This window comes from Theropithecus gelada, chromosome 5, assembly GCF_003255815.1.
Source record: "Theropithecus gelada isolate Dixy chromosome 5, Tgel_1.0, whole genome shotgun sequence".
Taxonomy (NCBI): Eukaryota; Metazoa; Chordata; class Mammalia; order Primates; family Cercopithecidae; genus Theropithecus; species Theropithecus gelada.
The window spans coordinates 110,053,792-110,081,061 of NC_037672.1; the positions used below are offsets into that span (position 1 = coordinate 110,053,792).

Sequence of the window (27,270 nt, forward strand, 5' to 3'; positions counted from 1 at the left end):
ACATTTCTCAGGTCCTTATCAGAGATTTAAGCATTAAAGAATCTCTTTTATAAGTTTCCTGTTAACTTTTAGTATTGAGTACTTACCTTCCCTCCTCATTCTAACTTCTTGTTTTTTTGTTTGTTTGTTTTTAATATTGTTTTGTTTTCTAACAGTCTACAGTTAAATTTTCATCTTGGGCTAAGCAATCTAAAGTTCTTTCCTGTGTAGTCTCCAGGTAACTCTTCATTGTCTTTATTAAAAACAAACAAACAAACACAAAGTCCTCGGCCACTCTTTTGAATTGCTTATAAGAGTGTACACTGAAAGAATCTTTCTGAAGGGAAATTTTGAAAAGTATTTTTAGAAGCTTAAAAGTTTTCATATTTTTTATTCTAGGCTTAGGATTATTTTCCTAAGGAAAGAATCAGAAACGGATACAGAGTTTTATGTTTAAGGATCTTTGTCATAATATAATTCATACTGGCAAGAATTTGGAAATAATTTACTGATCAAAAATTGCTTAAAGTATGGCATAAGAAAATCATTGAATACAATAGAGTTATAAAAAATTATGTTTTCTATGATTTTTTTTTCGGGACAGAGTCTCACTTTGTCACCCAGGCTGGAGTGCAGTGGTGTGATCTTGGCACACTGCAACCTCCACCTTCTGGGTTCAAGTGATTCTTGTGCCTCAGCTGCCCGAGTAGCTGGAATTACAGGCATGATTCCCAGCTAATTTTTATATTTTTGGTAGAGATAGGGATTCACCATGCTCGCCAGGCTAGTCTTGAACTCCTGGCCTCAAGTGATCTGCTCACCTCAGCCTCCCAAAGTATTGGGAATACAGGTATGAGCCAACTTTTTAAGTAAAAAAAGCAGGACACAAACAACACATACTATTGAATCTCAAATTTGGAAAACAAAATGTATGAGTGTGTATTTAAAAATCTGTAAGTAAATATAATAAAACATCTGTGTAGTCTGCATATGTTCTACCATAAACATTCACTTGTATAATTATGAAAATTAATGTTTTAATTGCCTAGGCTTAGAAATAATGACTGTTTCTCCTAACCAAACTGCCATTTATGTTGAAATTCAGATCATTAAACATTGGAATATTGGTGAAATATTGTAATATTCTTTGCATTTTTAATAAAGTCTTATGCAATCACAAAAATTACCTTCAAAACAGATTATTGTCTTCTTTGCATTCCTCTTATTGAAATAAAAAACATAATATACTTAAATTGTTAAGCCATTTTACTATGATGTGTTCATATAGGCAGATGAACAAGAGACTAATCTATAACTACTGATTCTGGAATTTGATTCTAGCCTACTTCTTTTTATTTATTTATTTTTTTAATTTTTTTTTTTTTTTCGGAGACAGTCTCCCTCTGTCACCCAGGCTGGAGTGCAGTGGTACAGGCTCAGCTCACTGCAGCCTCTGCCTTCTGAGTTCAAGCAATTCTCCTGCCTCAGACTCCTGAGTGACTGGGATTACAGGCACCTGGCACCACACCGGGCTGTTTTTTGGTATTTTTAGTAAAGACGGGATTTCACAATGTTGGCCAAGCTGGTGTTGAACTTCTGACATCAAGTGATCTGCCCACGTTGGCCTCCCAAAGTGCTGGGATTACAGGCGTGAGCCATCATGCCCAGCCTGATTTTAGCCTACTTCTAAGGTAATAGACCCAAGACTCCTAGGTCAGAGACAAAGGACTTTTACTTATGGCACAGGAAGCAGTATAATTATCAACATATCTGCATTGGTTTCCCTTGGCTCCCAAGTCACATGAGGAGACAAACAGCATCCAGGTAGATGCCTGCACATGCCGTGGGTTGAGGAGTAGGGCAAGAACACTGAGGCTGGGGATCCAATATCTTATAACAAGTAATAAGCAAGCCTGCTCTTTGTCCTGGAGGGAGACATTACTTCATCAGTCAAAGTTGCTTATTGCAAACAAAATGTGAGAAATGTTTTGGGTAAGAATGGTCAGGGACTTGTATCCTTGGCATCCCAGCAGGGATGCTCAGGGCTGCTGGCAGACTGCCTCCCCCAACAATGCATCTCTAGCCCTACATGTTCTTGGCTGAACTTGAATTTTTGCATGAGTATCACTGTGCCAAAATTTCCAGTTTTGGTTTTTATTTTATCCTTCTTACAAACTAATTAGTTAGCCTGTTACTGTTTCATAGATGCTGGCTCCTGGGTCAGAGACAAATGTCTTGCATTCTTGGCATAACCAGCAAGAGTACATGGACACTCAGGGCCCACAGTGGGTTGCCTCTCTCAACAATATCCCAAAACAATAGCTACTTAAATGCACTTTTCATGCCTACCCAAGAAGTACTCTGTCAACAGCCACATTAGTAGAAGAAGAAATTAGAAGTTTCCATGGCCTTGCATTTCCAACGGTGGGAGCGTCACTCTTTTCAAACAGCTGTACAAAGAACAAAATCACCACTGCCAGCAAATAACTCTTTCCTGCTCCAAACACACCTAATTATTTTAAAAGAAGAAGAAAAAATAAAAAGCATAAAATAAATAAATTTCTTTTTTCTTTTCTTTTTTGAGACAGAGTCTCACTCTGTCACCCAGGCTGGAGTGCAATGGCACAATCTCAGCTCACTGTAACCTCCGCCTCCCAGATTCAAGTGATTCTCCTGTCTCATCCTCCCAAGCAGCTGGGATTACCAGCATGCATCACCACACCTGGCTAATTTTTGTATTTTTAGTAGAGCCACGGTTTCACCGTATTGGCAGGCTGGTCTCAAACTCCTGAACTCAAGTGATCCACCTGCCTTGGCCTCCCAAAGTGCTGGAATTACAGGCGTGAGCCTCTGTGCCTGGTCAAACATAAATTTCTATAGGCATAACAAATATTTCATCCATCTCTCCCTCCTCCATTTAATTAATTAATGTGCTCGAAAAACACTGAGTGCTCACTATGTGCAAAGCACAGGGGATAAATAGATAACCAAAATACTTCCACTTTTAATGAGACCATCGCCTACTTAAAATTATAAACAAGTAAAGTAATAATTAGAAATAATATGGTAAGTAATATTATTTTGGATCACAGAAGGAAGAAAATCTATCCCTGCTTTGATGGAGATGTGAGTACTTCCTAAAATTAAGAAGTAGAACTAAGACTTCCAGGATAAGATACCCAGACTGCTTAGAGAAAGGGCCATTCCAGGCAGAGCCATGACAAAGCATGCAGCTGTTAAAGTAACTTTTCTATATAACCTCTACCAAATAGGTAAGAGATGAGGCTGATAAGGTAGGCACGGGAGCTAGTAAGGTAAATCACAAAAGCTCTGTTTGCTATAGCTAAACAAAGTTTGAATCTTATCTCAGAGTCCAGCAGATGTCATCTAAAGATTTTCAGCAATGGTTGTTTTTTTTGTTTTGTTTTGTTTTGTTTTGTCTTTTTGAGACACGGTCTGGCTCCGTTGCCCAGGTTGGAGTGCAGTGGTGCAATCTTGACTCACTGCGACCTCTGCCTCCCAGGTTCAAGCCATCCTCCCACCAGAACCTCCCAAGTAGCTGGGACTACAGGTTCATGCCTCCATGTCCAGCTAATTTTTAAATGTTTTTGTAGAAACAGGGTTTTGCCATGTTGCCCAGGCTGATCTTGAACTCCTGAGCTTAAGCGAGCTACCCTCCTTGACCTCCCAAAGTGCTGGGATTACAGGTGTGAGGCCAAGCAATGAGTTTGACTTAATCAGATTGTGTTTTAAAAAAACAACTTGAATGAAAATATGAAGTAAGGCACAACTAACGGTAGATCAATTAGAAAGTGTGAGATAATTACAACAATAATAAACGTTAACTTTACTGAGCGCCTCCCACGTGCCAAGCACTGTTCTAAGCCCTTTACATATGTTAACTCATTTAATCCTCCAACCCTATGAGGTGAATGCTATTATGATCTCCATTTTGCAGAGTAGGAAATTAAAGATTAAGAGATATATAACCTGCCCAAAATCATACAGCTAACAAATGATAGAGTCAGAATATAAATTCAGGATTCTAACTCTAGAGTCCGCACTCTTACCCACTAGGCTATATGGAGGTATGATGAAGGCTTCGATTGAGGGGATACAAGTAAACTGGAGAAGAGATACTCAATATGAAAGACAGATAGAATCTAGAAGGAACACATCTTAGTGACTAAGCTGATGGCAGGAGATGAATAGTGAGAGAATAAGAGGAGGATTAAGAGAGAGTCACTTAATCTTGAGAGAATAATCTAGGATGACTCTCAGGTTTGATTTGGTCAACAGGGTGGATATTACATAATTCCTCAAAATAGGACAAAAAAGTAGGATTAGCTTTGGTGTAGAGGTCTATGAGAGAAAATGTGCTACTGAGGCAACAGAATCCAGATAGAACTATTTACTGTAAGTAGGAGGAAGTAAATCGCCTTTGGTATGACAGAACCAAGCAGTAAGAATAGCTCCAAAATTAGGTAAATTGGAGAAGGAAGGCAGGACATTGAAAGCAGTTTCTGTTATGACCTCCATTTCCTCTTTTAGAGGCAAGATCAAGAGAAAGGGCAAGAATGAGGTTATGAGAAGAATTAAGGTTTGTAATCACTGATATAAAGGATAGAAGAGTGAGCTGACTAAGAATAAACAAAAGGTTTTGCTAATCAAGTTAAGTTTACTATAGGACAGCAACATGTAAACATCTAAATCAAATCTGGTTATTTTGACCATAAGCTAATAATGCTACTCATTTATCAGATACACTAATAAGTCTCCTTTTTTAGGGTAGTCAGTTCTGTTCTCATCTAACAGTTTACCAAAGTGGGTACAGGTTAAAAAGTCTGCTTAGAGTTATTCTTGAACCTCATTTGACTAGGAAATTATAAAGGAGCAGACTGAGTTACAAAAGCTTACAAATAGAAAACAATTAGGCCGGGTGCGGTGGCTCAAGCCTGTAATCCCAGCACTTTGGGAGGCCGAGACGGGTGGATCACGAGGTCAGGAGATCGAGACCATCCTGGCTAACACGGTGAAACCCCGTCCCTACTAAAAAATACAAAAAACTAGCTGGGCGAGATGGCGGGCGCCTGTAGTCCCAGCTACTCGGGAGGCTGAGGCAGGAGAATGGCGTAAACCCGGGAGGTGGAGCTTGCGGTGAACTGAGATCCGGCCACTGCACTCCAGCCTGGGTGACAGAGCGAGACTCCATCTCAAAAAAAAAAGAAAGAAAACAATTACAATTATTTTATTTCTTGCTTCTTACCATGTATGATAGTGATAGGGAGGGTATGAGCTTGCAGTTCCTTCAGTTCTTCAATACTTTCATGTGATGCCATCATTTGAGCTATTTGAATTAGAGCTGTAGCTTGATCTTTGTTTAACTTGTATACCTGAATCAACTCACTAGCTAACTTCAATGTTGCTCCTAGGCTGAGTAGTTCAAATTTTGTGTTGACATTTGTGAAGGCTGGTGGGATAAATTTTCTATTACTGACTCTTTTGTTACTAACTATAGTTGGCGAAGACCTAATAAAAATGAAGCAAATAAACAATTTTTAAAAATAGAGACATTTGAAAAAGATGAGTAGAACAATTCATAACTTAGCCATCACTTTGTAAGCATTACAGAGAACAGTTTTTTATGGAAACAAACAGTAAGTGGATATATACTATAAATGGATACATACTCCAATATTGAGGAGGGTAGAAGAGAACTAACATTTGTTGAATACTTACTACGTGCTGACACTTTGCTGAGCATTTTACATATTACTTGATGAAATCTTCACAACACTAGGAAGTAGTTAATTAGTTAATTATCCCAAATACAGATACAGAATATTGAATTTTTCCCCCCAATACCACACCACAAATAAGTGGTGGACTGACTTTAAAACCCATGCTCTATTATACAAACCTGACTTAGATAATTAATCTAGCCCTCATTTCAGGTAAAACTACATCACATGAATTGGTCTTAATTCTATTTCTATGAAAATTCATTTCAAATTGGATAAATAACATAATTAAATCATAAGGATATTTATTTTTTTACCTAGGACTTCATTATAGTGAGAAAAATAAAACATCACAGACAGATAATAATATTCCAAATTGAAAACTGGACTTTTCCTATCATTTTTAATGCATTTAATATAATATCACTTCCATTTTTTTAAAAAGGGACATGGTGCTTGAGAAATTGAAAATGAGATATGGCTATATCGAGAATAAAATCAGTAGTAATATACATACTGGATTCAAGCTGTAAAATGATTCCTTTAAATGTTAAATAATTTATGATATAAAAATACAGATAATAAAAAATAAAATAAATACCAAAATGATCCTTAAATTATCTCCTGACAAAGTGAAAAAATTTACAGTAACATTTATTAGCTCAAACCTTAATAAATAGATGAAAAATACTGCATATTTCCTTTTCTCTCTCTTTCTTTTTTGAGATAGAGTTTCACTCTTGTTGCTCAGGCTGGGGTGCAATGGTGCGATCTTGGCTCACCACAACCTCCACCTCCCAGGTTCAAGCAATTCTCCTGCCTCAGCCTCCTGAGTAGCTGGGATTACAGGCATGAGCCAGTATGCCCAGCTAATTTTGTATTTTTAGTAGAGATAGGGTTTCTCCATGTTGGTCAGGCTGGTCTCAAACTCCTGACCTCAGGTGATCTGCCCACCTCGGCCTCCCAAAGTGCTGGGATTACAGGCATGAGCCACTGTGCCCCGTCCCTTTTCTCTTTTTAACTACTGACAGAGAGTAATGTTGTAGTCTGAAAAATAATTACAATTTTATTGGCAACATTTATATAATGTACTTTTATTGAATTTTCATCTTTACTTCTGGTTACCATTTTTTAATACCAATGACTCAAAGGTAAAAATTGACTTACATTGTTAACAGGTACTGTGTTAGAGGTAGAGTAGCTGGATTAAAGTAGTCCTGAATGTTTTTCAAAGTAGTCAGTTCTGTGCTAGCATTACAAACTAATAACGCATGGACAATCACTGTACAGAGGATACAAAAAATAAACATTCGACGTAAATAAAATGGTCCATAAAAACTCTGTGTTAAATGTTCACATAACTCAGAGTTTGGCTACTGAATTAAGCACATGACATAAAACAAACCCTTAAACACACACACACAGATCCCAAACTTATATTCATTAAATTACTATGCTAGCTGCTCATTCATTTTTCAATGGGTACCCATAAATTGCATAATTTAAATCATATTTGGACTTCCATATATCAACAAATGAACAAGAACACCTGTTTTGAGTTAGTACGTTGTAGCACAACTTCACAGCCAGCAGTTTCCTTTAATCAACATATCATTTGTGCCATACAGTAGTATTTGTATAATTTTTAAACACTTTCTTGCTTTTTTTCCTCAATTACTTCATAGAAATGTATGGAAAACAGAAAATCAGGACAATCTAATCAGAAAATCAGAACAAAACAATCCCCCACATACCATTCTTCCTCACAGAAATATCTATATATTCAACTTTCATACACATTTTCAGGAACACACTGTACACAATAGTAGAAACTAGAGTTGGGTGCTTTTTATTGGCTTTAATCAAACAGTGCATCTTGTCTATCATTCTTTTTAAATATAAACTAAAATGAACATAGTAATACTCACTGTTAGTGGGCCAGTTGGAAGGGAAATAGCCTTTCAAAGGCAATATTTCTATCTCATTGATAGACGATGGTCCAAAGAAAGCACTACATGCAATAAAAGTATCCAGCTCAAAGTCTAGGGTTTTTGAAACCACCCAAAGATCATCTGAAAAGATAAACTTTTTTTTTTTAAATTATACTTTAAGTTCTAGGGTACATGTGCACAACGTGCATGTTTGTTACATATGTATACATGAGCCATGTTGATGTGAAGACAAATATTTTTAAACACTACACAGACACATACAGAATGGTTCTATATTTTTAAAAATTATATATATTTGCACGTGTGTGTACATACATCTATAGTACACATATACGTACACATGATGAGAAGTAAAGCTCTGGAAAGATATTCATCAACTATCAACCTAAAGGTTGGGAGTGCTCCTGAACAAAAGAACCAACATCAGATTCTGCAATTAATACAGTACCTCTTGAATCACACAGAAAAAGACTAAAGAGATGGCACAATTACAGGCTGAGGAAGAAGGAGGGCAGAGACATCACATGGGAAGATGAGTTTGCTACAATGGAAATCCCTAGGTTTTGCATGAACCCACAGAACTCCTAAGAAGGCAGGACATGGGCTAGCCCATAAGACTATTGTATTAGTCCGTTCAGGCTGCTATAACAAAATATCTTAAATTAGTAATTCACAAATAGTAGAAATTTATTTCTCATAGCAGTTCTGGAAGCTAAAAAGTCCAAGATCAAGGTGTCAGCAGAGCACCAGTGAATAACCAGTGAAGGCTCACTCTCACTGGTGCAAAGGGGCCAAGGCACTCCCTTTAACCTCTCTTATAAGGTCACTAATCCCATGCAGGACTAAGTTATGCAGTGCCCACATGACTTAATCATCTCCCAAAGGCCCCAGCTCTTAATACATTGGCAATCAAATTTCAAAATATGTATTTGGCGGGGGGAGTGGAGGGTGGGGGGACACATTTAGACCACAGCAACCACTTAACACACTACAAAAAAAGTAATATTGGACTCAGTTCAGGCTGAGAAAACCAACTGCCAGGGCATCAGCAATTGGAATAGTGCCAAAGATCAGATCAATAAGGATATTAGCAGTTCTAGCAAGCTGAGAAATAATCACAAAAAAGCAATATACTATCCCATTTTCACTAACAAGCCTCTTTCAGGAAAGCGGACCTTCCTCCTCTCTAGCAACTACTTAGTAATTAGCATGTGTATCTTGTGATATTAAAAGTAGGCACAGGGAGGAATAGGGTTTTTAGAAATGAGAAAGGTGTGGAAGCCCTGAAAGAGAGACTAAACTGGGCAGCGACTAAGATTTCAATACCCAAATGAGTCTGAAATTTATTGGACAAAATCTATCAAATTGGATTCATCTTAAACTTTCCCTGCTGCAAATAGGAATGAGAGATTCAAGTGAAGAAAATAAACTAAAGAGAACCTTAAGACTGAATATATCTAGTAATTATTTAATCATATGCATTTCAAAATGGTAACCTATAAGGAATGAAAATGAAAGGTATTAAAGTAAGACTTTCACTTTTAACTGTATATATTTCTTTATACCTTGATTTTTCATTGTATCCATTTATGTATTACTTGTTAATTTTTTTCTTTTTTTCCTCAAATGCTGGTTTGGAGATTTTTAATTTTTAAAAAATGATCTCAAACGTTTAATTTCTAAAAATCCAACCACTTCATGAATGTCTTCTATGTGATATACATTTAAAAAATAAAAACATACATAATGTTCCTGCACAAAAGTTTCCTTCAAAGGTCACATTATAAATTCTTTTTACTTACTAAATTAATAACATAATTCAAAACATGCAAAACAATGCTCAAAAAAACTTTTGAATTAAAAATAAAGACATAGGAGATTCCTGATTCTGGTGTCATCTAAGATGCTGAATTAGTATGATTGTTGGCTTCCTTTCTGTGGGGAACAGAGAGAGAAGTGGAGACCACCACGGAAAATCTCGAGTTGGAGGGCCTGTTTTGAACTGGGGTTTGTGTACCTGAAGTGATTTTGGCCAAGTGCAGAAGGCCTGTAGAGGAGGAGGGGATCAAAGAGGGTGAGGAACCTCCTGGGGTTCTGTTCTTGCTTCCCATCCCATCTTCTTCCCCATCCCCAATTGTACTGGGACAAATAGGGCCTACCTATCCATAAGGCAATTTATACTTCTGGTCCAGAAATCCTCTGGAGGAAAAAAAAAAAAAAATCAGGGCGGCAATGCAAGCCCTATGCCATAAAGTGTGGAGAAAAACAGATGGTAACTCACTGATCACAGGAAGTCTCTACCTCACCTTCAAACCCCTAGGGCTAAAGAATTTCACAATCTAAGAAATGATACATCTTAATGTTGCATTTTCCTTTTAATCAGAGGTTTTAGATTTCACTTTAGGGATCATTCTGTGGGTAACTGTGGTTTTCTAGTGCCTGGGGCTCTCCACCTCATAGCTCAGTTACACCCTCAACTCCCTGAGCTCCTTCGAGCTGACCAGACTGGAATGGGCCTTCCCCAACATGTACTGCCAGAAAGAAAAGCTGATACCGCCAGGGGAAAATGAGTTCACAGGCCAAAATATTAAGACATTCAAGGAACACAAAGACTTAAAAAAAAAAAAAAAAAAAAAAAAAAGAGGTAAAGGAAGATAGTAACAATGTAAAATAATAACAGCCTAGTGCAGTGGCACACAACTGTAGTCCTAGCTACTTGGGAGGCTGAGATGACAGAATTGCTTGAGCCCCAGAGTTTGAGACCAGCCTAGGCAAAACAGTGAGAACTCATCTCAATAAATAAATACGTATGTACATACATACAGGAAAACAGGCCAGGCACAATGGCTCACACCTACAATCCCAACACTTTAGGAGGCTGAGTCAGGGGGATCACTTAAGCCCAAGAGTTCGAGATGTGCCAGGACAACATAGCAAGACCCCATCACTACAAAAAAATTAAAACATTAGCTGGGTGTAGTGGCTTGAACCTATAGTCCCAGCTACTCAGGAGGCTGAGGTGGGAGGATCACTAGGGCCTAAGAGGTCAATGCTGCAGTGAGCCATGATTGCTCTACTCCAGCCTGGGTGACAGAATGAGACCCTGTCTCAAAAATTAAACAAAACAAACAAACAAAAAAACAAAAAACAGGAAAAAGAAACGAACACAAATATTAGGTTGGAAAAATATAATTGATAAATAGCAGGATGAATACATTTGAGGAATCAATAGCCAATTCAGATAATCATATTGATGATATTTCCCAGAAGGAAGAAAGGACAAAAATTCAGGAAATATAAAGGAAAAACTAAGAGATTTGGAAGACAGATTCAGAAGTGCTAACATTTAAATAATAAAAGATCTAGAAAAGAGGGAAAGAATAAAGAGATAAAAAAGAAAGATTTGAAGAAATAATTAAGATTCATTTCCCAGAAGTATAAAAAAAGATAATGAACTTTAGATTTAAAAGGTCCATAATGTGCCCAAAAGGAGAAATCAGGAAAAACCCAGTTAGACACTGTATAGAGAAATATAAGACTATCAAAGTAATCGAGAAAATTCTAAAACTCCCAGCCAGAAAGAGCACATAACACATAAAGAAATAAGAATCAGAGTGCCAGCCAGGCATGGTGGCTCACACTTGTAATCTTAGCACTTTGGGAGGCCGAGGTGGGTGGATCACCTGAGGTCAGGCGTTTGAGACCAGCCTGGCCAATAACATGGTGAAACACTGTCTCTACTAAAAATAAAAAAAAAAAATTAGCTAGGCATAGTGGTAGACACCTGTAATCCCAGCTACTCGGGAGGCTGAGGCAGGAGAACCACTTGAACCCAGGAGGTGGAGGTTGCAGTGAGCCCAGATTGCACCACTGCACTCCAGCCTGGGTAAAGAGAGTGACTCTGTCTTAAAAAAAAAAAAAAGCCAGGCACACTGGCTCATGCCTATAATCCCAGCACTTTGGGAGGCTAAGGCGGGCGGATTACAAGATCAAGAGATGGAGACCATCCTGGCCAAAATGGTGAAACCCCGTCTCTACTAAAAATACAAAAATTAGCTGCATGTGGTGGCGTGTGCATGTAGTCCGTTAATCGTGAGGCTGAGGCAAGAGAATCACCTCATCATTCAGGAGGCGGAGGTTGCAGTGAGCCGAGATCACACCACTGCACTCCAGCCTGGCAACAGAGCAAGACTACGTTTCAAAAAAAAAAAAAAAAGCAAATCACAGTGCCATCAGACTTTTCAACAATAACGAATATAAGATGATAACTAAGTATATTAAATGTTGGATTAAAATATTTGAAAGTGCCGTTTTTGTAGGTTGAAAGCATTAAAGGAAAAGAACTTAGAACCTATAATTTTATATGTAGCCAAATTATCATCCAAAAAAGATAGAAAATAGATCTATGCTAACCCAGTGTTTCAAGATTTAGACTAGAACTACTCAAAGCAGGCTGTCCTGAACAGTTTGTTACTGGTCTGTAACAAGAAGCTTGTGTTAGAATATAATTCAACAAATCAACATAATGCTTCCTTCATTCAGAAACCTTGCTACAAATAAAACAAAATACAGCTAAACTAAACAGCATGCTAATGATATAGGTGATCTACATTCTGGAGCAGCTCCTCAGCTCTCTTTGGGAACCAGTAAGTTTGTGGACCAGAATCAGCCTACAGACTCTACCTTGAGTAGCACTAGTCTAGATTTTGTCAACTGGGGGCAGGAGGGGGAAGAGTAAGGAAACGGATCAGGGGAAGAACCAAGGGAAGTGGGTGCTTTCTAAGTATCTGTTTTATTGGGAGCAGGGATAAGATTTAAATATCGATTTATTTTTTTTAAATAAGAAATGAGGCCAGGCGCGGTGGCTCAAGCCTGTAATCCCAGCACTTTGGGAGGCCGAGACGGGCAGATCACGAGGTCACAAGATCAAGACCATCCTGGCTAACACGGTGAAACCCCGTCTCTACAAAAAAATACAAAAAACTAGCCGGGCGAGATGGCGGGCGCTTGTAGTCCCAGCTACTCGAGAGGCTGAGCCAGGAGAATGGCGTGAACCCGGGAGGCGGAGCTTGCAGTGAGCTGAGATCCAGCCACTGCACTCCAGCCTGGGCGACAGAGCGAGACTGCATCTCAAAAGAAAAAAAAAAAAAAGAAATGATTTTTAAAAGCATAGTAAAATTAGAATAAACAAAAATAAGTTAAGATTAAAGAAACATATCCAGGTATCAATTACTATAATAAAGTCAACTATTGGCCTTATTCTATTTACAAGTCACATCTTTAAAATTGAGACATATGCTGTTTATAAGGAACACCTGTAATATAAGAACAAACAAAGATCAAAAAATGAAAAAAGACTTATGAAACTAATACTAGTTAAAATAAACTTAGCATACCTATATTAACAGACTTTTAAGAAAAAATTATTAGAGAAGGAGAGGATCATCTCTACATAATGATATGTTTACCCCGAGGTTAATAATAATTTAAAATACATATGTACCAAATAAAATAGCCCTAACATATAAGATGCAAAATGTTATAAATAGCAGGGAGAGAGTGCACCACAGAGGAAATTTTCAACTCATCTCCCTTAATTACTTAGATAACTGCCACAAAAAGTTGGCTAGACTATATAGAAGATCTGGACAAGACAATTAATAAGCTTGATCTGACCATTAAAGAGTTCTGTATTCAACAATTAGAGAAAATGTATTTCTCTTGTACTATGCCATTAAAAACAGCCTTAAAAATATCGCTTCTCAGTCTTTTGGCTAGGATCAAGTGTACAAAAACCTTAGTAGGCCAGCTGCGGTGGTTCACGCCTGTAATCCCAACACTTTGGGAGGCTGAAGCGGGCAGATTTACTTGAGGCTAGGAGTTTGAGACTAGCCTGGCCAACATGGTGAAAACCTGTCTCTACTAAAACTAAAAAAATGTAGTGGGTGTTGTGGTGGGTGCCTGTAATCCCAGCTACTTGGGAGGCTGAGACAGGAGAATTGCTTGAACCTGGGAGACAGAGGTTGCAGTGAGCTGAGATCGTGCCACTGCACTCCATCCTGGGCAACAGAGCAAGACTGGTCTCAAACATACATACATACATACATACATAAATTTAATAAATTTTAAAGAATAATATAAAAATAAAAATGTCTACCTATTACATATTTAAGTCAGAAGTTAATAAAAAGTTAAACTAGAAATTCCCTACATTTTTGAATATTAAAACACATGCTAAATGACTCACAGGTTAAAAAAGAAATCATAATGGGAAATTTAAAACAAACTGAATTATAATGAAAAAAATACTTCAGCAAAAATAGAGTGGTAGGCCAGGCGCGGAGGCTCACATCTGTAAACTCAACACTTTGGGAGCCTAGGCAGGCAGATCACTTGAGGTGAGGAGTTCAAGACCAGCCTGGCCAACATGGTGAAACCCTATCTCTACTAAAAATACAAAAAGTTAGCTGGGTGTGGTGGTGGGTGCCTATAGTCCCAGTACGGGAGTATGGGAAACTGAGGCAGAAGATTTGCTTGAACCCAGGAGGTGGAGGTTGCAGTGAGCCACGATTGTGCCACTGCACTCAGCCTGGGCAACAGAGCCAGACTACATTTCAAAAAAAAAAAAAAAAAAATAGAGTGGTACTTTAAGGAAAACTTACAGCCCTAATAAGTGTATTAGGGAAGAGAAAAGCCTCAAAATTAGCTAAGTATCAACTTAAGATGTGTAAAAAAGAAGAGGATACTATCCTAAACAAAATAGAAGAAATCATAAAAATTAGAGAGGAAGCCAACAACAACAATAAAAATAAAACAAAAATACATTGCTGATCTTCTGATCAATAAAACCAAGTCAGTTCTTTGATAAAAATAACAAAATAAGACAAACCTCAGGCAAGACTGGTCAGAAGAACAAAAACACAAATAATACAGTGGTATCAGAGAATATGAATAAATTTAAGATAAAAATATTCAAAACTTCCACAGGGAAATTTGCAAAACTTTATTATAAGATGTCACAAAAAAATTTAAATAAACAGAGAGATATAGCAAGTACATGGTATTAAATCTTAATTTTTTTTTTTTTTGAGACAAGGTCTCACTATGTTGCCCAGGCTGGTCTCCAAACTCCTGAGTTCAAGCTATCCTCCTGTCTTGGCCTCCCAAAGTGTTGGGATTTCAGGTGTGAGCCACCATGCTCAGCTCTAAATCTTGGTATTTTAAAGATGGCATCCCTTCTCAACTTTATAGGTACAATTCCAATCAAGATCCCAACAAGTTTTTCATGAAACTTGATAAGATGATTCTAAAATATATATGAAAGAGTAAAGGACCAAGAACAGCCAGGCCACATCTAAGAACACAGAGGGGAACTTGCACAATTTGATATCAGGATTTATGAAGCTATGGTAATTAAGGCAATCTGGAACTGGTACAACAATATACAAATTAACCTACAGTATAAAATAGGGATTCCAGAACACACACAGTTACTTTAAACCTGATTATATGACAGACGTAGCATTTCAGACCAGTGAGGAAAAGAGACTAATCAATAAAAAATGGTTACTATTCTAGCAAAATTGGTAATTAAAAAGAAAAAGATGAAACCGGATCCCTACTTCACACCATATACGAAAGAAAAAAAGAGTCAACTTCAAGTGGACTGAAGATTTAAATCTCATAGCCACCAAAACAGCATGGTACTGGTATAAAAATAGGCACATAGACCAACAGAACAGAATAGAGAGCCCAGAAATAAAACCAAATACTTAGAGCCAACTGATCTTTGACAAAACAAACAAAAACATAGAGTGGGGGAAAAAACCCCTATTCAACAAATGGTGCTGGGATAATTGGCAAGCCACATGTAGAGGAATGAAACTGGATCCTCGCCTCTTGCCTTATACAAAAATCAACTCAACATGGATCGAGAATTTAAATCTAAAGCGTGAAACCATAAAAATTCTAGAACATCAGAAAAATCCTTCTGACACTGGCTTAGGCTAAGACTTCATGACCAAGAACCCAAAAGCAAATACAATAAAAACAAAGACAGGCTGAGCTCGATAGCTCACGCCTGTAATCTCAGCACTTTGGGAAGCCGAGGCGGGCGGATCACGAGGTCAGGAGATCGAGACCATCCTGGCTAACACGGTAAAACCCCGTCTCTACTAAAAATACAAAAAATTAGCCAGGCGTGTTGGCGGGCGCCTGTAGTCCCAGCTGCTCGGGAGGCTGAGGCTGGAAAATGGTGTGAATCCGGGAGGCGGAGCTTGCAGTGAGCCGAGATCGTGCCACTGCAGTCCAGGATAGGGACAAAGCGAGACTCCGTCTCAAAAAAAAAAAAAAAAAAAAAAAAAGATAAATAGATGGAACTTAATTAAACTATTAGTAAAAAGCTTCTGCACAGCAAAAGAAACAATCATCAGGGTAAACAGACAACCCACAGAATGGGAGAAAATCTTCACAATCTATACATCTGACAAATGAGTAACACTCAGAATCTACAAGAAACTCAAATCAGCAAGAAAAAATCAAATGATGCCATCAAAAAGTGGGCTAAGGACATGAATAGACAATTCTCAAAAGAAGATATACAAATGACCAACAAACATGAAAAAATGCTCAACATCACTAATGATCAGGGAAATGCAAATCAAAACCACAAGGCAATAATGCCTTACTCCTGCAAGAATGGCCATAATCAAAAAATTCAAAATTAATAGTTGTTGGCAGGGATGTGGTGAAAAGGGAACACTTTTACACTGCTAGTGGAAATGTAATCTAGTACAACCAGTGGCAAACAGTGTGGAGATTCCTTAAAGAACTAAAAGTAGAACTACCATTTGATCCAACAATCCCACTGCTGGGTATCTATTCAGAGGAAAAGAAGTCATTGCACAAAAAAGATACTTACACGTTTATAGCAGCACAATTCGCAATTACGAAAATATGAAACCAGCCCAAATGCCCATCGATCAACGAGTGGATAAAGAAATTGTGATATAGATAGATACACACACACACACACACACACACCCCTCCACACACACACCATGGAATACTATTCAGTCATAAAACGGCACAAATAATGGCATTTGCAGCAACCTGGACGGAACTGGAGATAATTCTAAGTGAAGTAACTCACGAATGGAAAATCAAACATTGTATGCTCTAATCGTAAGTGAGAGCTAAGTTATGAGGGTGAAAAGGCATAAGAATAATACAATGGACTTTGGGGACTCAGGGGAAAGGGTAAGCGGGGCGGTGAAGGATAAAAGACTACAAATTTGGTACAGTGTATACTGATCAGGTGATAGGTGTAGCAAAATCTCAGAAATCACTACTAAAGAACTTATTCATGTAACCAAACACCACTTCTTCCCTCAAAAAATTATGGAAATTAATAATAAAGATTTAAATGTCAAAAACCAAACTGTAAAACATTTAGTAGAAAATATAGGTGAGTAATTTTAGAACTCAGCATAGGAAAAGATTTTTAAGATAAGATATAAAAAGCACTGTCAAAAAGAAAAGATTACAATAAATATGACTATTCTAAAATTAAGATTTTTATTTATCTAAAGATATCTTAAAGTAAGTGAAAAGACATGATCTGAGGAGCAGATATTCACAATATACATAATCAACAAAGAATTAATATGAAGAATACATAAAGAACTTCTATAAATAAAAGAAGGTTATAAAGAACCCAATAGTAAAATGGCTAAGAAGAAACACATGTAACTAATAAACACATGAAGAGTATTTTAACATCACTGGTGAGCAGAGAAATGTAAGCTAAAACCACAATGCAATCATCTTACACTCATTTGAATGAGTTGCTCTATAAGATCTCTTATACTCAGGTTGAATACAAACTGATAGAGCCACTTTGGAAATCAATTTGGCACTACAATCTAAAGATGTGTGAAGTATCTTCATATGCTGTAATGCAGCATTTTTATTCCTAGAGTAATATTCAAAAGAAACCTGTACATATCTACAAGACAGTACAAGAATATTCACAACACCCTGTTCACAGTGGTAAAACTTAGAAACCCAAACAATGAAAACAATAAACTATAGCATGTTTACAAAATATTATACAACAGTCAAAACAAATAATCTAGACTAGATTTAAGAACAACAACATGGATAAATTGTAGCAACATACTAACCAAAAAAAGATAAATTCCAAAAGATTATATACAGAATGACATCATTTTAGTAAGGTCTAAAAAAACTAAAAATTTTATTTAGCTCTTTAGGAATTCATTTACATAAATCTATACACAAAGGAAAGAAAAATGTTGGTGTGTGCAAGGATCAAAATGATAATTACCTTGGGTTTGGAGAGACCAGATTAGGTAGTGGGGTTAACTTAAATGTAGGTTGGTATAAAGGTACTAGATTTTGATTTGGTTTGTGGGCTCACAAATGCTTATTATATTATTTTAAATAACTAAGTAAATAACTAAATGACAGTGAGCTATGTGAGGACCAATGACTAAGAGTAGGTCACAAAATCACAAATAATGATTAATCCAACTTAGTGCACCTAAGGTCCTTTAAAAACACTCAATGCTGGCCGGGCATGGTGGCTTATGTCTATAATCCCATGGTAGCCAAGGTGGGTGGACCACCTGAGGCCAGGAGTTCAAGCAGGTTGGCCAACATGGTGAAACCATCTCTACTAAAAATACAAAAATTAGCTGAACTTGGTGGCGTGCACCAGTAATCCCAGCTACTCGGGAGGCTGAGGCAGAATAATCACTTGAACCCAGGAGGCAGAGGTTGCAGTGAGCCTAGATCACGCTACTGCACTCCAGCCTTGGCAAGAGAGTGAGACTCTGTCTCGGGGGGGAAAAAATGTTTAAAGGATTTTATTTCCAAATATACAAAATTTAGGGTTCAATGTTGCCAAATTACATAGACAATAAAAGAAGCATCAACAAACTTATTATTACGTATTTTCGGTTTATTTTTGACATTAAATCAGGGCACAGTTGATTCAATATACTTACTTATATGATTCCAAGAACTAATTAAATGTTTTTGGTATCCCTTTTAATGAAGTTTTTAAAAAGCCCTAACATCTTAAAATGTTTTTTAGAAATGGTCTAATTTATTATACAATTAGTTTATATATAATACATAGTACTATTAAATTATACTTTCAAAATTTAATATAAAATTCTTTAATATAAACAACTTATACAGTTGTATGTAATGGAGATAGAAGGCTAGATTGAATCACCAGTATGATCAGATCAACTCACTTTTGCTATAAGCTGAAGAACTTTCCTTCCGACTCAGCTTAAGATAAAGTTTGGTTTTTGGTTCATTATAAAACTCAGGATTTACAGTAGTAAACTTCTTTAGTTTGCCATACTGTTTTCTCTGAAAATCAAATCCTTTTCTGAAAAGGTAATAAAAAATAAAAATGAATTGTAATAATATTAAGGTACAAGTTTTTTGAAAATCTTTAAAATACAGTATGAAAAGAACCAGGTTTTATATGTGTACCTACTTTCATACATGTATACAAAATATATTCTATCAAAGTAAGAAAATAACAACTCTCACAGAACTGTCATCAGTTTTAGAAGAGACTGAGATAGAAAAGTATCTGAAAGATAGAACACCTCATGTGCTTTTTAAAATCTTTAAATTTAATTTGTTTTATTGGTATGTAATAGTTACACATACTTTAGGAGTACATGAGATCTCCTGGTATCTTTACACATTGTGTAATGATCAAATCAAATCAGGGAAACTGGGACATTCATCACTTCAAACACTGATCTTTTCTTTGTGTTGGGAACATTACAATTCTTCTCTTGTAGTTATTCTGAATATACAATAAATTATTAACTATAATTTCCCTACTGTATTCCTTTTTCTTTTTTTTTTTTACATTTTAACCAACCTCTCTTCATTTCCCACCCCCTTTTCTTCCCAGCTTCTGGTAACCACCATTCTACTCTCTTACTTCCATAAGATCTGCTTTTTTAGCTCCACATATGAGTAAGAACATGCAATATTTGTCTTTTGGTATCTGGCTTCTTTCTTTTTTTTTTTTTTTTTTTTTTTTGATACTGATTGAGACAGAGTCTGGCTTTGTTGCCCAGGCTGGAAGTGCAGTGGCATGACCTTGGCTCAGTGCAACCTCCACCTCCTGGGCTTATCTTGTTTCAGACTTCCAAGTAGCTGGAACTATAGGTGCAGGCCACCACACCTGGCTAATATTTTTATTTTTTGTAGAGACCAGGTTTCAAGAGACAAGGTTTCATCATGTTGCCCAAGCTGGTCTTGAACTCCTGTGTTCAAGTGATCCGCCCACCTTGGCCTCCCAAAGTTCTGGGATTACAGGCGTGAGACCATGCCTGGCCTTTGGCTAATTTCACTTAACATAGTGACCTCCAGTTGTTGCAAATTACAGGATTTCAGTCTTTTTTATGCCTGAGTAAGATCCCATTTTGTGTGTGTGTGTGTGTGTTTATATACCACATTTTTTTTATCCATTCATCCTCTGACAGACACTTAGGTTGATTCCGTATCTTGGCTATTGTGACTACTGCTGAAATAAACATGAAAGTGCAGGTATCTCTTTGATATACTTATTTCCTTTCTTTTGGATACATACCCAAGATTGGGATTGCTGGATCACATGATAGTTCTTTTTTTTTTTTTTTTTTTTTTTTGAGGAACTTCATTTTCCAAACTATAAAATGGGAATAACTTATTCCCATATCTCCATCTTACAGGCTATTATAATAATTACATAAAATAACTCATGTGAGGCCAGGTGCGGTGGCTCACGCCTGTAATCCCAGCACTTTGGGAGGCCGAGGCAGGCGGATCACAAGGTCAGGAGATCAAGACTATCCTGGCTAACACGGTGAAACCCCATCCCTATTAAAAATACAAAAAATTAGCCGGGCATGGTGGTGGGCGCCTGTAGTCCCAGCTACTCAGGAGGCTGAGGCAGGAGAATGGCGTGAACCCAGGAGGCGGAGCTGCAGTGAGCCAAGATCGCACCACTGCACTCCAGCCTGGGAGACAGTGAGACTCCGTCTAAAAAAAAAAAAAAAAAAAAATTTGTGTGAAGTGCCTAGTTACAAGAGGGCCTGGCATATATCGGCTCCCAATAAAAATGTTACTATTAAATCACCATGCAAATGGTCTTTATATTTATTTTGAATAATCTAAACTTTTATAAAAGACATACTTCCAAAAAGTAGCATTCTATTATCCTATAAGCTATGTAGGTCAGACATGCAAACAATCAGTTATTTATTATGCCACACTGCTAAAAATTATTCCTATAGTTTTTCGGATAGGGTTTCCCTTAGGATTGTGGAAAATAGCCCCAACTATACATAAAATAAGTTAGAAAAATAGCACCCTGCTAGTTATATTGATATTGCTCACACTGTTTGATGTTTAGAGGGAGCCGAAATAACTTTAAAGACTTATTCCCTGGCCAAGCATAGTAGCTCACGCCTCTAATTCCAGCACTTCGGGAGGCTGAGGTGGGAGGATCATTTCAGTCCAGGAGTTCGAAACCAGCCTGGCAACATAGCAAGACTCCAGCTCTACAAAAATTTCAAATTAGCTGGGTGTGGTGGCATAGGCCTGAAGTCCTAGCTACTCAGGAGGCTGGGCCGGGTGGAGAGCTGGAGCCCAAGAGTTCAAGGCTGCAGTGGGCTAAGGATCACACCACTGCACTCCAGCCTGGGCAACAGAGCAAGATCTTGTCACTATATAATTAAAAAAAAGAGAGACGGCCGGGCGTGGTGGCGGCTCAAGCCTGTAATCCCAGCACTTTGGGAGGCCAAGACGGGCGGATCACGAGGTCAGGAGATGGAGACCATCCTGGCTAACACGGTGAAACCCCATCTCCACTAAAAAATACAAAAAAAAAACTAGCTGGGCGAAGTGGCAGGTGCCTGTAGTCCCAGCAATTCGGGAGGCTGAGGCAGGAGAATGGCGTAAACCCGGAAGGCAGAGCTTGCAGTGAGCTGAGATCCGGCCACTGCACTCCAGCCTGGGCGACAGAACGAGACTCCGTCTCAAACAAACAAACAAAAAAAAGACTTATTCTCATTTTGCAGGTTTAGAAACTGAGGTATTCCATCTTTTAAATAGTTTTCCTATCTTAATCTCTTTTAAAACTGATGATAGTTCTGTGAAGGCTGTCGTTCTCTTATATAATCACAGGCAATCGCTTGGTACTATAAAACATACCTCAACAAAAGCTGGCATTCCTCATAGAGTGGTATCTTTTGACTTCTTAAGTACAAGCCAATACTCTTAATATCACTTAAAACCATGCCAGGTCGAGCTCCTTCCTGTGTTAAATATCCTGGAGTCACGTCCTCAAGCCATTTAAAGAATTTACATCGATCAGCTTTGGGTCCATCACATGTATAAAAGAGACGACCCTAAGGCGAAAGAAAAAAGATCAACATTTAGTGAAAAAAAAGCTTTTACTTTTCAATTATTTTTGTGTTTGTCAAGGCTTCTATGCAGACTGCTTGGCATTACTGTACTCCAGTAAATTAGTCACTATACAACTTAACTTTATTAGTAATTTAAAATTTAAAACCGCCGGGCGCGGTGGCTCAAGCCTGTAATCCCAGCACTTTGGGAGGCCGAGACGGGTGGATCACGAGGTCAGGAGATCGAGACCATCCTGGTGAACATGGTGAAACCCCGTCTCTACTAAAAAATACAAAAAACTAGCCGGGCGAGGTGGCGGCGCCTGTAGTCCCAGCTACTCAGGAGGCTGAGGCAGGAGAATGGCGTGAACCCGGGAGGCGGAGCTTGCAGTGAGCTGAGATCCGGCCACTGCAACTCCAGCCCGGGAGACAGAGCGAGACTCCGTCTCAAAAAAAAAAAAAAAAAAATAAAATAAAATAAAATTTAAAACCACCTGCTTTTCCATTTACTTTCTCTTTATCAAAAGATTACATTATTCTGAGAGTAAAAGCTTATTTGAAAATTTGTTTTTCTGATTTAAAATGTTCACTATCAACAACCTGAAAGCTGCCCAGAAACACTGAATATCTTATCCATTTCTTTCTATCCTTTTTTCTCATTCACATAAGTACACACACACCACAACCCAACAAGAACAAACACATGTAAAATTTTTTAAACAAAACTCAGATGATACATTTTCTACTCCGTAACCTACCCTTTGTACCCAACAACATAGTATAAGCATGAAACTATGTCATCAAATAATCTTAAAAAGAAAACAAAGACTTTTAGTAGCTATATTTTAGTCCACTGTTATACCACTATTTATGAATTTTGGCTTTTGACGCCTAAATTTAAATCCAAATTTATACACTTAGCTAACAATAAAGTGGGATATGCAAACGGTGGAGTTCTACAGTGAGTATAAGTCATCAATCAACCTACGTTTTATTAACCTGACTCCCTCCATAATATATTATTAACAATATAAATTAAGTCAGCATACTTTTCTATTCCTCTGGGCTTATCTGTTACTTGTACTGGGGATTACATGGTAGACTAGTTTCAACCTTCATTTCTTTCAGGCTCATTTCTGAAATCTCTAAGCTCTCAGGTTGAAACACATCCCCCTTCTCAGTGATCTCACTATAACTTAGGCATATTCCTCCTATTTTATCAATTACAGAAGTATGTAAAATTTTCAGGTGGGCACAGTGGCTTTTATGCCTGTAATCCTAGCACTTTGGGAGGCCAAGGCAGGAGGATGGCTTGAGCCCAGAAGTTTAAGGCTGCAGTGAGCTATGATCAAGGCACTGCACTCCAGCCTGGGCAACAGTGAGACCCTGTCTCTAAAAAAATAATAATAATAAAAATAAAATTAAAATACTACACAAAAAGTTCCTAAGCAACTTGAAGATTAATTTTAACTCATATTTTTGTATCCTAGAGCACAGATCATTCTTTCAATAAAACTTTGAGAATTTAATGTGTGTTAGGTACTAACACCTCAAATAGAAAGCTCTTAAGACTCACTCTTTAAGCTTATCATGAAGTAATAGGTACCTAAACCCTTTATAAGAGAAGTATTTGGTATGGTAGGGGGAGGGGAAGCAAGAATACCTTATTTGGACCTTCCTTTTTAACCATGACAAGTTTTGCAGGTTGACTATGATGGCAGGATGGCACATTATTTTCTACGTTTTTCAGTTTCTCTCCCTTCAATGATGTGTAAAATGATATGTCAACTTTTGAAAGAGCTTTGTGCAAGTTTTGTGCTAACACAAACAGCAATATATTTAGATGTTCTACAAAAAAAAAAAAGAGATAGAGCAGAAAATTAAATACAAAATAATTTTGTTTGTATTACATGTGCTGTTTGTAGCTGAATTTGAATAGCCTTTAAACAGAGTCATACCTAATACGAATTTCCATTTTGAAAAGTTATTTTCTGCTAAATTTAACACTTCTACTTAAAAAAAAAAAAGAAAGAAAGAAAGAAAAACTCTTAACTTGCAAAAGATAATACTGGCCAAGTGTGGTGGCTCATACCTGTAATCAAAGTACTTTGGGAGGCCAAGGTGAGTAGACTGCTTGAGCCCAGGGGTTCAGACCAGCCTGAGCCACATGGTGAAACCTCATTTCTGCTAAAAATACAAAAATTAGCTGGGTTGGCCGGGCGCGGTGGCTCACGCCTGTAATCCCAGCACTTTGGGAGGCTGAGGCGGGCGGATCACGAGGTCAGGAGATCGAGACCATCCTGGCTAACACGGTGAAACCCCGTCTCTACTAAAAACACACAAAAAAATTAGCCTGGCATGGTGGCAGGCGCCTGTAGTTCCAGCTACTCCGGAGGCTGAGGCAGGAGAATGGCATGAACCTGGGAGGCGGAGCTTGCAGTGAGCCGAGATGGGGCCACTACGCTCCAGCCTGTGGGACAGAGCGAGACTCTATCTCAAAAAAAAAAAAAAAAAAAATTAGCTGGGTATGGTGGTGTGCACCTGTGGTTCCAGCTACTGGGGAGGCTGAAGTGGGAGGATTGCTTGAGTCTGGAAGGCAAGGTTGCAGTGACCCAAGACTGCTCCACTGCACTCCAGCCTGGGCAACAAAGTGAGATCCTGTCTCAAAAAAAAAAAAAAAAAGAAGATTGTCATCTCCCACTTTTAAAACTCACTTTTGATCTGAAATTAGAATAAAAGTTACTGTTCAAAAACTAGAACATAAGAAAAATAACAAATCTTGAATGAGATATTTAGTATGAAAATTCACAATATAATGTATCATACTCTTACAATCTACTACTTACATGAAGCAGCAATCGTAATACAATAAAAACTCAACAGCCATACCTATGAGGCAAGATGTGAAAGTCTGCTTATAATGAGCAGGAGACTGAAAAACAGCTGGTATGTGAATTTGCCTTTGGGGAAGATAAGCAGATTTTATTTTCTGCCCACTTGGAAAACATAGCTCAGAGCCACTTATCTCCTGCAATGGAATAATTCAAGTTATCATAGCAACTCCAGAAAAACACTGTTTACTAAAAAGTAAATTATTTTTCATAGACTTATTTTTTTAATTAATTCTTTTGATTTCCAGGATTCTTGAAAATTACTTTCAAATTTTAAATGAGAAAACAAATACAGCAAGAATACCTACGAATGGCATTTTTAACCCTAAATAAGAGTAACTTTTCTTATCTGCCCCTTAATAAGTTTTTATATATTTTTTGCTAGGAAAAGTTTAACTGATGTGAATGGATCATTATGTATCTTTATTTCTGGTTATGACTATAATAAGGATTATTCACAATTAACGTGAAAGAAGATGCACCTTTACCCTAATGATGACTTAATCAGCAAACACAATTGACAGTCAAAAGTAAAAACAATCATTGTAATGGTAGTAGTGATGGAAACAAAAATAGGAGCTATCACTTATTAAGTATTGATAATGTACCAGACACTGTACCAGATACTTTCAAATAAATCATTTCATTCAATGTTCACTACTATTACGAGAGATTTTAAGTAAAAGATGATGTGACTGCAGCTCAGAGTTAGGATCAAAAAAAGCCATCTCTTCAAATTGCTCCTATGCAGTATATTTTGTTAATTCTTTTGTTGAAATTCAGACAATAACTATTGGAAAAATGTACAAGACTGGTACATTTCCTCACCTGTAAATCCTTTATACTATAGTTGTAGCAGATAGACCCTCCTAATACATTTTTAATTTCCTCTGTCTTAGAAGTCTGCTTTAAATTCAGAGAAAGTACTTTCTTTCTGGAAACCAATTCTTGGCTGCTAAAATCCTGCTGCTGTTGATAGAGCATGCCTTTTATCATTTGCAAATGCACAGAGTTCAAAGAGCTTTCACTGACAACATCACTCTGTCTTTTACTTGTGTCTCTAAAATGCATCCCAGAAACAGCCTCAGCAAAAAAGCCATCAGTTATTCTCTTATCAACTCTGTCTGGAGTAGTCACGTTGCATTGGGATGTGTTTTGATATTTCAGCCACTTGCTCTGAGTAGATATATTATTGAGAAGTGAAACATCCCCTGGAGTCACTTCCCCAGATTCTTCAGAGAAAGAGATTTCATTTTGGTCCTCAGGCTCAATGCTAAAAGAAAGAACTGCTGACTTTTCACACAAGTTGAGCATGGGGGAACCAGAAGACTTGTATGTGTTAGAGTTGATCATACACAAATGAGAGTCTAAGTCAGCTGGCCCATCAGTAGGTGGCAAAGTAATAAGTGGAACCTGGGTCCTACTTACTAATGAAAGCCTTTGAAGGTTCTCATTCTCCAGAGAACAGGATTTTTTCATCCCTGAAAAAACAAAATGCTAATTAAATAAAAATGTTCTACTAGTTATCACCTAGGCTCTAGAAAACAGTGGGTATACAGAAGCAAAAAGTAGCAACTTGCCCTGAAAAAAAAAATCATATTATTTTATTTCCTTAAAAAAAATTAATGGTTTTAATCTCAAAAAATAAAGATTTCAAAGCTTAATTCATATATACTGAAACATTTTTAGGGTCATTGAAGTCCCTCTTTTTCTTCTCCTCCTTAACTAATGATTTTTTTCCTAACTACTAAATTATGTTTATATAGCACTTAACATTTTCAAAGCACTTTAAAGCTAACAACAACCAAAAAATGCATCATTCTCATTTTACAAATGAGATTACAAAGGCTTAGAGGTAGCATAACTACAAAGTGGCAGAGTCAGGGTAAGAACCTAGACTAGTTTTTTATATCTACTTTCATTCTTTCTCCAGAGACTGAAATTCATGGTTCATGAATCCAGACGATGTGATTGTAACTTCCTTTAGATATTTTTACACTCATGAATTATGTTACCCTTCAGAGTAAAAAAGATTTTAGCTTTACTTTGATCTAATGGTGTTTGATAAGAGTAGAATTCTGGTAAACTCATGGCAAATTCTGTCTGAAAGAGTTTAATGATTCTAATGATTCTTTCTGTGTGTCAGCAGCTTTAGTGATATATTCCTAAAAATCTAAGAAGCAATAAATATTTGTTGAATATATAAACAAATGAATAATACTGCATCAGAATTATGCAAGCTGATAGTTTTTATCTG

The 27,270-nt window shown here is 37.3% G+C and overlaps 1 protein-coding gene across 1 annotated transcript in view; it reads right to left on the bottom strand.

Annotated features, from left to right (window-relative positions):
- Nucleotides 1–27,270, bottom strand: part of ZGRF1 (zinc finger GRF-type containing 1) — an 83,066-nt gene that overhangs the window by 15,770 nt on the left and 40,026 nt on the right. The window contains exons 11-19 of the mRNA XM_025386149.1: nucleotides 25,842–26,494; nucleotides 25,012–25,150; nucleotides 23,786–23,970; nucleotides 21,929–22,125; nucleotides 18,958–19,097; nucleotides 7,649–7,792; nucleotides 6,888–7,002; nucleotides 5,246–5,508; nucleotides 2,329–2,488 (exon numbers count right to left, since the gene is read on the bottom strand). Of these exons, the coding sequence (XP_025241934.1) occupies nucleotides 2,329–2,488; nucleotides 5,246–5,508; nucleotides 6,888–7,002; nucleotides 7,649–7,792; nucleotides 18,958–19,097; nucleotides 21,929–22,125; nucleotides 23,786–23,970; nucleotides 25,012–25,150; nucleotides 25,842–26,494 (1,996 nt within the window). The remainder of the gene's footprint in view (nucleotides 1–2,328; nucleotides 2,489–5,245; nucleotides 5,509–6,887; nucleotides 7,003–7,648; nucleotides 7,793–18,957; nucleotides 19,098–21,928; nucleotides 22,126–23,785; nucleotides 23,971–25,011; nucleotides 25,151–25,841; nucleotides 26,495–27,270) is intronic.